The sequence below is a fragment of the Somniosus microcephalus genome, chromosome 23, assembly GCF_052327205.1.
Source record: "Somniosus microcephalus isolate GS21.2 chromosome 23, FLI_Smic_1.0, whole genome shotgun sequence".
Taxonomy (NCBI): Eukaryota; Metazoa; Chordata; class Chondrichthyes; order Squaliformes; family Somniosidae; genus Somniosus; species Somniosus microcephalus.
In genome coordinates, this window is record NC_141009.1 from 54,608,552 (window position 1) to 54,623,890 (window position 15,339).

Consider the following 15,339-nt stretch of genomic DNA (forward strand, 5'->3'; position numbering starts at 1 on the left):
GCGCACAGCAAGCTCCCACAAACAGCGATGTGATAATAACAAGATAATCTGTTTCGTTACTGATGTTGATTGAGGGGTACATATTGATCAGGACACCGGAGAGAACGCTCCTGCTCTTCTTCGAAATAGTGCCATGGGATCTTTTACATCCACCTGAGAGGACAGATGGTGTAGTGTATGTACCTTGAAGAAGGAACTATATTCTGCAGCCCCTGTATACTGCAGTACCAGTAGTGACCACCCCTGTATATAAGCCTGTGTAGTAACTTTGTATAGTAGTTCCAGTTTTGTCTCCATTCAGTAAACACCTGTTATAACCAACTCCTGCAGTCCGTGTCTCAATTACACACGGACGTTACACTGGCGACGAACAGATCCGAACTTACCTACAGTTCTGCACCGCCTCACGGAGATCCATCCCTGAAACGAAGTTGTTAGAGGTCGAGGCCAGAAGGAAGAAATCCAAAAAGAAAAAAAAACAAACAGAAGAAACGGGCGTCGACCGTGGGCAACCGCCCTCTGATTCATCGAATTCGAAGATTTGCAGGAGAGGCTGTCGAGAGCTGGGCTTGGTTATTCAGTCTATGGTGTTCCAGCTAATCGGGCTGATGGCAGGTAGTACACTGATCCTTCCTGGGCTGCGGCGGGCTAGAGCTCGATCGGGTGGCTTTTCAACGGGGCCGAGCAGCATTGTCGGGAAGGAGAGAGAGAGAGGGTGGAGCACACAGGGCGCGGCCGGTGCTACGAAGCCGGGCAGCGTACAGACCCGAGAAGAGGGAGGAAAGTGTCCCATAGGGTCTGCTCGGACGACGGGAACAGTAATTAAAATAAAAGAAATTAGAAGCGCAGAAAGCCGCGAGGAGCTGCAGTTTGCCACGGGGACCGCGGAGAGCGGCGTTGGCAGCAGCGCGGGGCGGGGAAGTGCGCGAAGACCACAGGGCGTCGCCATCAAGGCATAAAAACGCCAGCAACAGCGCTAGCAGCAGCGGAAAAGACAGAAAGCGCGGGAGGCGCCATCTTAATCCAGCGTGGAAGAAGGCAAAGCGCGGGAGGCGCCATTTTGTTCAATCGGGGAAGAAGGCAAAGCACGGGAGGCGCCATCTTAGATCTCCAAGATGCCGAAGACTGGCAATATCACTGCCTTCGATAATGCAATAGAAGACTGGACCATGTATGTGGAAAGAGTCGAAGTATATTGCAAGGCAAATGAAGTAGCCGATGAGAAAAAGGCATCGGTACTACTAAACTTAATGGGCGCAAGAACGTACGGCCTATTGCGGAACCTGATCACTCCAGTCAAACCGATGGCGAAGAGTTTTAACGAAATTGTTGATATCCTACAGGAACACCTAAATCCTACACTGCTGCTGATAGCAGAAAGATTTAAATTCCACAAGAGAAATCAGCATAAAGATGAGAGCAATGCTGATTACCTTACGGAACTACGCAAGCTATCAAAGCACTGCCAGTTCGGAGCAGGACTGGCAGATACCCTACGGGACAAATTTGTCTGTGGACTCCTGAGTGAAGGAACCCAGAAGAGGTTACTCTCAGAGAAAGAGCTGACGCTAGATAAGGCTTTCAGCGTGGCAATATCGTACGAAGCAGCAGCAAGGGGAGCTGCGGAAATACAGCAAAAGCCACAGGAATACGGCACCCATGAAATGACACGGGGATTTGAAAAATGTTATCGCTGCGGCAGAACAACCCATGACCAGAAGGACTGCTGGTCCAAGGACAAAACATGCAGGCAATGCGGAAAGATGGGACACATTGCACGAGTTTGCAGGTCTGGGAAGAAGACTAACGACAACAAAAAGACTACTAAGGAAAAGTACAGGAAAGTACAAAAGATGACGGACAGTAGTTCCGAAGACCAGAAGAGCGATAGTGAATCCGGGAACAAGAGACTAAGCTGTCTCAAACTACACAACGTAATCACAAAAGAGGATCACCGAACCATTTGGGTCACCCTCACGATAGCAGGGTCCCAAGTCAAAATGGAATTGGATACAGGATCAGCCCTGACCACCATGAATCGACGAGACTACGAGCGGCTATTCTTACACATACCCTTGAAAGACACATCCATTGTCTTGAAGACATATACGGGGCAGAAAGTATACCCCAGAGGGAAAATAAGGGTGCCTGTCAAATACAAGGCAAGGAAATACAGAAGTTGTATCTGTACATACTGCAAGATGGTGGACCACCGTTATTGGGACGTGAATGGATCAGAAAGATAAGTTTAGACTGGCACTCCATTCAGGCACCGACGGTGGCTGGTAAAAAGGATGACGACGTCACACCTGGACGATTGTCAACAATCTTGGCTAACGCCAAAGAGGTATTTCAACAAGAACTGGGCACTCTTAAAGGCGTAACCGCCTCGATAAAAATAGAAGAGAATGCAATTCCCAAGTTTTTCCAAAGCAAGACCGGAACCGTATGCAATTCGCCCAGCCGTCGAGGCAGAGCTGGAGAATCTGGAGAATGCAGGCGTGTTATCTAAGGTAGACTGGAGCGAGTGGGCGACACCCATTGTTCCGGTCATGAAGAAAACGTTAAACAATAAGTCTGAGGAGCCAAGGAAGGTTCGCATCTGTGGGGACTTCACAGAATCACAGAAACCCCACAGTGCAGATAGAGGCCATTTCGGCCCATCGAGCCTGCACCGACACATATCCCACCCGATCCCCGTAACCCCTAAACCAACACATATCCCAGCCTATCCCCGTAACCCCACGTATTTAATCCCCCTAACACTAAGGGTCAATTTATCATAGCCAATCAACCTAACCCGCACATCTTTGGACTGTGGGAGGAAACCCACGCAAACATGGGGAGAATGTGCAAACTCCACACAGACAGTCACCCGAGGCCGGATTCGAACCCGGGTCTCTAGCGCTGAGGCAACAGTGCTAACCACTATGCCACCGTGCTGCCAAAGAGGATAGAAGATATTTTCGCCTCACTATCTGGAGGGAAACATTTTACAAAAATTGACCAAGCGCAAACATATTTGCAGATGGAGGTTGAAGAATCCTCTAGGAAATATCTCACGATAAACACTCACAAAGGTCTTTACCAGTATAATCGACTGGTATTCGGAGTTGCATCAGCTCCGGCTATATGGCAAAGAGCGATGGAACAAGTCCTGCAAGGGATTCTGGGGACTCAGTGTTACTTGGATGACATCCTAGTGACGGGTGAAAATGACAGTGAGCACCATGCCAACCTAGAGCAGGTGCTCACTAGACTAAGAGAACATGGGCTACGAGCCAATCGCCCCAAGTGCGAGTTTTTTAAGAAACAAATATCGTATTGTGGTCACGTGATTGATGAAGAGGGGTTACATAAGTCCCTTGACAAAATTGAAGCGGTAGTTAAGGCTCCAGTGCCTGAAAATGTGTCGCAACTGAGGTCGTTCCTCGGATTGGTGAATTACTACCATAAGTTTTTGCCGAATTTGTCCACAATTCTGCACCCACTGAACACCCTGCTACAAACTGGAGTAGCATGGAAATGGAGCGATGAATGTAAGCGGGCCTTTCAGAAGTGTAAAGGCCTGATCACTTCAAGAGAAGTATTGGCTCACTACAACCCATCACTACCGATAAGACTGGCGTGTGATGCGTCTCCCTACGGCGTTGGGGCGGTACTGTCACATAAATCCCATGATGGTTCAGAGAGGCCGATAGCTTTTGTGTCACGCTCGTTAACTGCAGCCGAGCGTAACTACGCTCAGATTAACAGAGAGGCCCTCAGCCTGGTGTGGGGGGTGAAGAAGTTCAATCACTACTTGCACGGACAGAAATTTACTCTACTAACTGATCATCAACCTCTTGTCTCCATTTTCAACCCTAAGAAGGGCGTCCCGATAATGACAGCACAACGGCTACAGAGGTGGTCCCTTTTCCTAGGGGCACACCAATATGACATCGAGTACAAAGGAACTAAACAGCATGGGAATGCTGATGGATTGTCGCGCCTACCGTTGCCGACGGTGGAAGAAGCAGCTGCAGTGGATCCTGTGGAGATATTCCACTCGACCATAGTCGAATGTCTACCTGTGACGAATGCAAACATAGAAAAGGAAACACGAAATGACCCGACACTCTCCAGGGTCTATGATTTAATGGTGAAGGGATGGCCAGCACATGGCGAACCACTGTTGCCAGCATTCTCGCCGAGAAGAGAACAGCTGTCAGTGTGCCGAGGAACCTTGATGTGTGGATCCAGAGTAGTAATTCCACCCAAATTGAAGGATAGAGTGCTCAATGAGCTTCATGAGGGTCATCTGGGTGGGGTAAAAATGAAGAACTTAGCCAGAGCGTTTGTGTGGTGGCCGGGAATCGATAGAGAAATCGAAGAGATGACCAAGAGCTGTACAGGATGCCAGAAGGTCCAAAACGCCCCACCACAAGCCCCTCTACATCCATGGGAGTGGCCCTCATCTCCATGGCAAAGGGTACACATTGATTTTGCTGGTCCATTTATGGACTCGATGTTTTTAATTGCGGTGGATGCACAAAGTGGCCAGAGGTAATAAAAATGTCCTCAACCACCACAGAAAAAACTATCACAGTCTTACGAACCATATTCACCAGAAATGGGCTGCCTGAACAGATTTGCTCTGACAATGGACCACAGTTTGCGTCTGAAGAGTTCCGGAGGTTCTTAAAGAACAATGGTGTTAAGCATTACACATCTGCCCCATATCATCTAGCCACCAATGGATTGGCTGAGAGGTTCGTTCAAACATTCAAGAAGGCTATCAAGGCAATGTGTAATGAAGACATACCCCTACAACACAAGGTGGATAACTTCTTGTTTGCCTACCGGAATGCGACACACGCTGTTACCAACCAAACTCCAGCCATGATGTTCTTCAATCGAAGACTAAGATGCCGCTTGGATTTGGTTAAGCCAAACATCAGAAGAGATGTGGAGAACAGGCAGTTTCAGAATATGAATGAAAGGCCAACCAGGAGTTTTAAGATAGGTCAACCAGTTTTGGCCCGGGACTACCGCACAGAGAAATGGCAGCCAGGAACGATCTGCACACGGCAAGGACCTCTAATGTATACCGTGGACGTTGGAGAGAGCATTGTAAGACACCATGCTGACCAGATTCTAGAGTCACTGGAAAGCGTCAAATCTACACCACGATCCTATACACCTGGTGATGAAACCGAAGTACCAATTGCATCTACCTCAGAATCGGTGATATTGGAAGCAGACGAACCAAACAACGACGTTGATCCCGAATCAACCTTGCCAGAAGAACCTGATACCCCAAAGAGGCGTTATCCAGACAGAATCAGGAAGCCTCCTCAAAGACTGAATTTATAATTGATTAACTTCAGCTAATGTATATAGCAACTGTAATTGTAAATATGTTACTTAATTATTAATCAAATGTTATGTACTGTTTAGCTAAAAGGGGAGGAATTGTAGTGTATGTACCTTGAAGAAGGAACTATATTCTGCAGCCCCTGTATACTGCAGTACCAGTAGTGACCACCCCTGTCTATAAGCCTGTGTAGTAACTTTGTATAGTAGTTCCAGTGTTGTCTCCATTCAGTAAACAGATGTTATAACCAACTTCTGCAGTCCGTGTCTCAATTACACACGGACGTTACAGATGGGGCCTCGGTTTATCACTGCATCCAAAAGACGGCACCTCCGACGGTGCAGCACTCCCTCAGCACTGCACTGGAGTGTCAGCCCAGATTCTATGCTTAAGTCTCTGGAGTGGGACTTAAACCCACAACCTTCTGATTCAGAGGCAAGAGTGCTCCCCACTGAGCCAGAGCTGACAAAGCACCATGAATGGAAGGCTTTGGCAGGTCTCTGCATAACTCCCAATCGCCTTTTCTAATTGTCAGAGTTGCAGATTTAAAAACTGCAGATGCGAGGTGCCCAAATATCTAAAAGGACATTTAAAACTTGCAGGTTTGCAAAATGAATGAAATGCTGATCAGCAATAGCACATCAATGCAATAACAATTTGGTCAACCTTGTAGTCAGTTCAGTCCGTCAGTGAGAAATGACATTACAGTATGCGTCACATACTAAATTGGGATAAATACAATTAGAAAAACACAGACACGAGGCCCTGCTTTCCAATTAATTTTATTGACTCGAGACAATTTTAGTCAACTTCACGATTTGCTTTTTCAGACTCAGTAATTCATTTTTTGACAGCAACGTGGACGCTGTGGTCAATTTCAATTAACCCCTGGGACCTTCTGGTCTCAAACCTATTACTGGGCAGTAGATAAACTGGTCAAAAATACAGCAATTTCCTGCCATTAGAAAATTCATTCTGCATCATTAACCCCCTGCCCCCAATAATTACAACATTCACCCCCCCAATAATTACAGCAACATTCACCCCCCCAATAATTACAACATTCACCCCCCCAATAATTACAGCAACATTCACCCCCCCAATAATTACAGCAACATTCACCCCCCTAATAATTACAGCAACATTCACCCCCCCAATAATTACAACATTCACCCCCCCAATAATTACAGCAACATTCACCCCCAAATAATTACAGCAACATTCACCCCCCCAATAATTACAGCAACATTCACCCCCCCAATAATTACAACATTCACCCCCCTAATAATTACAGCAACATTCACCCCCCCAATAATTACAACATTCACCCCCCCAATAATTACAACATTCACCCCCCCAATAATTGCAGCAACATTCACCCCCCCAATAATTGCAACATTCACCCCCCCAATAATTACAGCAACATTCACCCCCCCAATAATTACAACATTCACCCCCCTAATAATTACAGCAACATTCACCCCCCAATAATTGCAGCAACATTCACCCCCCAAATAATTACAGCAACATTCACCCCCCCAATAATTGCAGCAACATTCACCCCCCCAATAATTACAACATTCACCCCCCCAATAATTACAGCAACATTCACCCCCCCAATAATTACAGCAACATTCACCCCCCCAATAATTACAGCAACATTCACCCCCCCAATAATTACAACATTCACCCCCCTAATAATTACAGCAACATTCACCCCCCCAATAATTACAGCAACATTCACCCCCCCAATAATTACAACATTCACCCCCCCAATAATTACAACATTCACCCCCCCAATAATTACAATTCACCCCCCTAATAATTACAGCAACATTCACCCCCCCCAATAATTACAACAACATTCACCCCCCCAATAATTACAGCAACATTCACCCCCCCAATAATTACAGCAACATTCACCCCCCCAATAATTGCAGCAACATTCACCCCCCCAATAATTACAGCAACATTCACCCCCCAATAATTACAGCAACATTCACCCCCCCAATAATTACAGCAACATTCACCCCCCCAATAATTACAACATTCACCCCCCTAATAATTACAGCAACATTCACCCCCCCAATAATTACAACATTCACCCCCCCAATAATTGCAGCAACATTCACCCCCCCAATAATTGCAGCAACATTCACCCCCCCAATAATTGCAGCAACATTCACCCCCCCAATAATTACAGCAACATTCACCCCCCCAATAATTACAGCAACATTCACCCCCCCTAATAATTACAGCAACATTCACCCCCCCAATAATTACAACAACATTCACCCCCCCAATAATTACAACATTCACCCCCCAATAATTACAGCAACATTCACCCCCCCAATAATTACAGCAACATTCACCCCCCCAATAATTACAGCAACATTCACCCCCCCAATAATTGCAGCAACATTCACCCCCCAATAATTGCAGCAACATTCACCCCCCAATAATTGCAGCAACATTCACCCCCCCAATAATTACAACATTCACCCCCCCAATAATTACAACATTCACCCCCCCAATAATTACAGCAACATTCACCCCCCCAATAATTGCAGCAACATTCACCCCCCCAATAATTGCAGCAACATTCACCCCCCAATAATTGCAGCAACATTCACCCCCCCAATAATTACAGCAACATTCACCCCCCCAATAATTACAACATTCACCCCCCCAATAATTACAACATTCACCCCCCCAATAATTACAGCAACATTCACCCCCCCAATAATTACAACATTCACCCCCCCAATAATTGCAGCAACATTCACCCCCCCAATAATTGCAGCAACATTCACCCCCCCCCAATAATTGCAGCAACATTCACCCCCCCAATAATTACAGCAACATTCACCCCCCCAATAATTACAGCAACATTCACCCCCCCCAATAATTACAACATTCACCCCCCTAATTACAGCAACATTCACCCCCCCAATAATTACCACAACATTCACCCCCCCAATAATTACAGCAACATTCACCCCCAAATAATTACAGCAACATTCACCCCCCCAATAATTACAGCAACATTCACCCCCCCAATAATTACAACAACATTCACCCCCCCAATAATTACAACATTCACCCCCCAATAATTACAGCAACATTCACCCCCCCAATAATTACAACAACATTCACCCCCCCAATAATTACAACATTCACCCCCCAATAATTACAGCAACATTCACCCCCCCAATAATTACAGCAACATTCACCCCCCCAATAATTACAACATTCACCCCCCAATAATTACAGCAACATTCACCCCCCCCAATAATTACAGCAACATTCACCCCCCCAATAATTACAACATTCACCCCCCAATAATTACAGCAACATTCACCCCCCCAATAATTACAGCAACATTCACCCCCCCAATAATTGCAGCAACATTCACCCCCCAATAATTGCAGCAACATTCACCCCCCCAATAATTACAACATTCACCCCCCCAATAATTGCAGCAACATTCACCCCCCCAATAATTACAGCAACATTCACCCCCCAATAATTACAACATTCACCCCCCCAATAATTACAACATTCACCCCCCCAATAATTACAGCAACATTCACCCCCCCAATAATTACAGCAACATTCACCCCCCCAATAATTACAACATTCACACCCCCAATAATTGCAGCAACATTCACCCCCCCAATAATTGCAGCAACATTCACCCCCCCCAATAATTGCAGCAACATTCACCCCCCAATAATTACAGCAACATTCACCCCCCCAATAATTACAGCAACATTCACCCCCCCAATAATTACAACATTCACCCCCCTAATTACAGCAACATTCACCCCCCCAATAATTACAACATTCACCCCCCCAATAATTACAGCAACATTCACCCCCAAATAATTACAGCAACATTCACCCCCCCAATAATTACAACAACATTCACCCCCCCAATAATTACAACATTCACCCCCCAATAATTACAGCAACATTCACCCCCCCAATAATTACAACAACATTCACCCCCCCAATAATTACAACATTCACCCCCCAATAATTACAGCAACATTCACCCCCCCAATAATTACAGCAACATTCACCCCCCCAATAATTACAACATTCACCCCCCCAATAATTACAGCAACATTCACCCCCCCCAATAATTACAGCAACATTCACCCCCCCAATAATTACAGCAACATTCACCCCCCCAATAATTACAGCAACATTCACCCCCCCAATAATTGCAGCAACATTCACCCCCCAATAATTGCAGCAACATTCACCCCCCCAATAATTACAACATTCACCCCCCCAATAATTGCAGCAACATTCACCCCCCCAATAATTACAGCAACATTCACCCCCCCAATAATTACAACATTCACCCCCCCAATAATTACAACATTCACCCCCCCAATAATTACAGCAACATTCACCCCCCCAATAATTACAGCAACATTCACCCCCCAATAATTACCAGCAACATTCACCCCCCCAATAATTACAACATTCACCCCCCCAATAATTACAACATTCACCCCCCCAATAATTACAGCAACATTCACCCCCCCAATAATTACAGCAACATTCACCCCCCAATAATTACAGCAACATTCACCCCCCCTAATAATTACAGCAACATTCACCCCCCCCAATAATTACAGCAACATTCACCCCCCCCAATAATTACAACATTCACCCCCCCCAATAATTACAACATTCACACCCCCCAATAATTACAGCAATATTCACCCCCCCAATAATTACAGCAACATTCACCCCCCCAATAATTACAGCAACATTCACCCCCCCAATAATTACAGCAACATTCACCCCCCCAATAATTACAACATTCACCCCCCCAATAATTACAGCAACATTCACCCCCCCCCAATAATTACAACAACATTCACCCCCCCAATAATTACAGCAACATTCACCCCCCCCCCAAATAATTACAGCAACATTCACCCCCCAATAATTACAACAATATTCAATGAATGGTTCAAGCTCTGTACAGACCCCACATATGCCCCACACGCTGTGTGTAGACTTTCCTGGCAATTCACCCCAAGTCACTATCTACAGTTATTACTCCGAGTTCTGTGCACCACCGAGTATTTTGGAAGAAAACGGTGAAACTATCCCTGGAAATATCACAAAGTGTTAACTTAAAATCCAATCCCAAACATGAATCACACTGGTGAACGATTCTCCATGCCCGCTTCCTGAAATCCAGCTTTATTTACAAGAGACAAACTAGATACTGTGGGGGTGAAGGAGAGTGATAAAGATCATCGCCTTTGGGGTTTTCTTTAAAAGACGGATTAATGAGAACATTTTTCCGTAAGTAGAAAGAACTGCTTTATTGTTGTGCATTAGGCCCCTACATCACCGGCACGAGCACGATGAAACAAGATGCAGAGAACCAGTTAAAGGGCTCAGCAGATATTCAATTACATGGGCTAGCTCAGGTGCAGCACAGGTTAGGTACAGACTAAAGCTCCCTCTGCACTGCCCCCATCAAGCATTCCCAGGTGAGGTACAGAATGGACTGGGCCCAGACGGAAGCTTCTTTTGCAATGTCTCACACACTGTTTGTACCACACAAGTCAGGTGCATAGTCTACACTGTCCCCAAATATGTGCCTAACCCCAACCTCAGAAGCCCACCAGTAGTGCATCAGTGCAACACTTCCATTTCAACTTGGAGTACTGCGTTCAGTTCTGGTCGCCATATTCTAAAAAGGATATAGAGGCATTGGGGAGGATGTAACAAAGATTTGCAAGGATAATACCAAAACTGCAAGGTTATACCTTTCAGGAAAGATGAACAGGTTGGGTCTCTCTTCTCTTGAAAAGAGAAGGCTGAGGGCTGACCTAATAGAAGTCTTTAAAATCATGAAAGGTCCCGATAGAGTGGGCATAGAGGACAGAATTTTCTGAGGTAAGAACGGATGGGTTGGAGGCGTTGCGGGGGGGGGGGGGGGGGGGGGGGGGGGGGGGAGTGAAAGTTCAAAAAATGTCAACGCCAGCTCCAGCCACCTACTTTCACCTTTCACTCAGGAAGGACCGGGGGCGGGGGGTAGGCTGCCAACCCACTGCCAGGAGGCAGGTTGGCAATTTAACATATGATAATGAGGCCTGAAGCTTCTACTTCAAGCTGCTTTGCAGGTTTTACTGCAGTCAGCCGGGGGTCCCGGGGCTCGGGGTTCCCGGTAGCTGCAACAAGGCAGCCTCCGCCGTGGGAAAGCAATGCTTGTGGACCCCCAAGCTTCCCCACCAGCAACCTGCCCCTCCCCGGGGGTCGGGGATCGGATCCCCCGTAACCATCCTGGGCCCAGCACTTACCTGTTGCTGCGGCCTCCGCCTCGGAGTTCCCCGCACGACTGGAAGCCAGCCCTGTCAATTAGCCGCCCCTGATGTCGCACGCATGTTGTAGAGTTAAAACTCTGCAGCGTGCTGGGAAACCCGACCTTCCGGGTTCCCCGGCATCTCCCGGGTCCCCTCGCACCGTGCAGGTGGGACCCGGTGAAATCCAGCCCAAAGTGAGTGTTTCCACTTGTGGGGAAGAGCAAAACTAGAGGCCATCAATATAAGATAGTCAACAAAAAATCAAATCGGGAATTCAGAAGACTGCAATTTAGGAAATCCGTTACCCAAGAAGCTGACAAGTAATGGGGACATAGCAGCATGCACTGGGAGTCACTTCGCTTTACACTGAGGGCAAGGTGATGACACCACTTGCATTGTGCCATTAATCACCTTAGTGTTGATCAACAAAAAGAGCCACACCACTTGCAGAAAAACTGTACTTAAAGCAGCGCACACTTCCTTCAGTCAGCAACAAGCGGGGGTGTCTCAGGATTAAAGCAGGCAGGCTTCAAAGCACGGAAGCTTCCCCACAAATCCACGCTGCCCCTTGAAGTGTTCTCCGTCTCTAATCTCACCCGGAAGGCCGTTCTCTTACCTTTGCCCATTGGATAGCTCTGTTCCTCATGCGGTTTGCATTCCTTTCCTCTGCGTAGAGCGCCCCCATGAAGGAGCCGATGGAGGTCCCGCCCACCATGTCGATGGGGATACCTGCCTCGCGCATCGCTCGGATAATCCCCACCTGAGAACAGCCCCTGCAGACACAAGTACAGATTCGCCAGGTCACAGCTTAGAACATAGAGCAGCATTTTCCAATGTTGACACAGAGTAATTTCTCTCTCTCGGGGGCGGGTTCAGACTTCATTATATTCCAGTTAGAACGCGGAGCTCGCTACCACAGGAAGTGGATGAGGCAAATAGCTTAGATGCTTTCAAAAGGAAACCAGATGAGTACAGGAGTGAAAAGGGAAGAAAGATACACTGAAAAGCTGAGATGAGGTGGATGGAATGGGAGTCTCATGCGGAGTATAAACACCAGCACTGTTTCTGTGCTGTATATTCAATGTCATCCTATGTAGTTGTTGCTTTTTTTTCCCCCCCAAATGGGTAAACCAGCTTTAACATTAAAAATGGGAGCAGTTTCCCCTGAAGACTCTGTGGGGAAATGCACTGGCCCAGAAATTCGTGTCGGGGGCTTCCCGCGGGTGCAAGCCCCCGACCTACACTTACCTAGCGCGCCGGCAGTTGAGGCTGGCCCTGCGTGGATTTCCTGTCTGTGCCCGGTTCAGCTCCCGGCGCGCTGTGCTTGCGTGACCCAGCGGCGTACTTAGTGCGATGCGTCGGCTGGGATCACGTGAGCACTGGGCAACCCAATCGGAGGTTGCAAAAGTCCATTCATGAGTTTGACAGTAAGAACTGTCAAACTCATGAAAATTCCGGGCGCCCAAAACAGTACTTAAACTTCAAATTAAAGTTTTTTAAAAATCGCACTATTTAAATGAACTATAAATAACTTTAAATAACTATTTTAAACAATAATTTAAATTTTTGAAAAAAATAATTTTATTAAAAAATCGGGCTAAAAATACACTTACCTTACTGTAAAGTCTTTAAAAATAATAAACCTGTGGAAAAAATGTTCTAATTTTAATTAATAGACCACTTACCTTTTAAAAGTCCTTACGTCTGCTTTTTTAAAGTGTAAAAAGTGGAGGCCTTCACGCACGGGCAAGCCTGGAAAAAAAAGGAAGTTCAACGCACACGCGCAGACTCCTGCGTCGCACGCGTTCGACCTCTGAACCCCTTGGTTCAGAGGATCGGAAATGCCGGTTTCCCGCGCATGCAGAAAACCGGCAATTCCATCGGTCCCACGCGTGAGTACACGGTGCTTACTCGCGCGTTGGGACACTAATTTCTGAGCCACTGTCTGGTACGGTGGTTAGCCGTGGCTCAGTGGGCAGCACTCTCTCTCGCCTCCGAGTCAGAAGGTTGTGGGTTTAAGTCCCACTCCAGAGACTTGAGCACAAAATCCAGGCCGACACTCCAGTGCAGTGCTGAGGGAGTGCTGCACTGTCGGAGGTGCCGTCTTTAGGATGAGACGTTAAGCCTGCTCTCTCAGGTGGACGTAAAAGATCCCATGGCGCTATTTTGAAGAACAGCAAGGGAGCTCTCACTGGCATCCTGGCCAATAATGATCCTTCAACCAACCTCACAAACAGATTGGGGTAGATTTTCTGCTTTGGGCACAATCGGGAAATTGGTGCAAATTGTGCTTTAAATTGTTCTGGTTAGCTTACAGGTCAAGTTGCACTTAAATGCAGTTGCATAATCGCAAATATAAAATCGTCCATGAACCAGTGCAATCGGGCAGCGTAATGGAACATAATCGTTCCTTTGCTTTAAAAAAATATTCCTTGATATATTTTAGAGTGGTAACCTGGTGCAGTTTTAGTAATACATCTGGAAATGGGTTTGTCACAAAAAATAAGCTTTTTTAGTAAGTGTGTCCAGTCCTCCACCTAGGAGTTACCTGATTTTAAATCACTGAAAATTACTTAAAAAAATTATACTGAACCATTTAATAGTTTCAATGGTGTACACTGGTCAATTTCTTCAAAAATTAAATATATTTTAACATGTAACATTTTTTTTTTTAAAGTGTCTACTGGCGTCTGTGCACTTAAGAAAACAAGCTCAATTTGACGAGCCTCCTCAAATGGCCACAAACAGTCGCAATCAGCGGAAACTCGCCGTGCTCAGTATTTCACTCCGAGGGCGTGGCCACTTTTGTGGGCGGGGCTGGCTTCGGGGCAAAAATGATTTTTAAGCAGCGTTAAAGTTTGCGGAAACTCGATTTGCGCTCAACTTAACTTACGCTCGAGCTGCCGGGATCTTTGGCCGATTCCACATCGAATTCGCCGATAAAACTAGAGCAAACTAGCAGAAACACTACCCCTCTATCTGGTCGTTATCACATTGATGTTTGTGGGACCTTGCTGTACATAAATTGGGTGCTGTGTTTCCTACATTACAACAGTGACTACACTACAAAATTACAGGAAACTTTGTGATATCCGGCACCGACGGGACCGAGCTGTTGCCGATCTATCAAAACTGCCGGACAAACCAGCGGCAATGTTGAAGCATACGGAGATTTGCAGCCCCATATCCGTCAACAAACACTGTTGCTTAGCAACAGCTTCTAAACAGTCGGCCGTACCTTGGAAGCATCTCTGTAGCTTAGCAACAGCTTCAGACTTTGCAGAGCCTGACTGTTGGAAAAAAAAAAAGCCACGAGAAGAAAAAAAACCTAACTAAACGGCTCCTGATTTCTGCCGGTGGATCGAGGTTTCCGGACATACAACCTCTGGATAAACCAAAGTTTCCTGTACTTCATTACTTGTGAAGTGATTTGTGACGTTCTGCGGTGGTGATAGGCACAATATGAATGCAAGTATTTCTTTATGGCACTGAACTATACACACACCACGATCTGCTCAGGCTCAAATCCCGGTCTGTGTGGAGGGTACGAGGGGCTTGCCTTCAGCAAAATTGGCCTTAGAACCATGGCTGTGCGGAGAACAGGCCTCCATGAACCCTAATGGAACTGCGGGCACTCCACAG

The 15,339-nt window shown here is 46.5% G+C and overlaps 1 protein-coding gene across 1 annotated transcript in view; it reads right to left on the minus strand.

Moving 5' to 3' along the window:
- pnpla7b (patatin-like phospholipase domain containing 7b) overlaps nt 1-15,339 on the minus strand; it is a 320,770-nt gene that overhangs the window by 54,966 nt on the left and 250,465 nt on the right. The window contains exon 27 of the mRNA XM_085965146.1: nt 12,314-12,470. Coding sequence (XP_085821272.1) covers nt 12,314-12,470 — 157 coding nt within the window. The remainder of the gene's footprint in view (nt 1-12,313; nt 12,471-15,339) is intronic.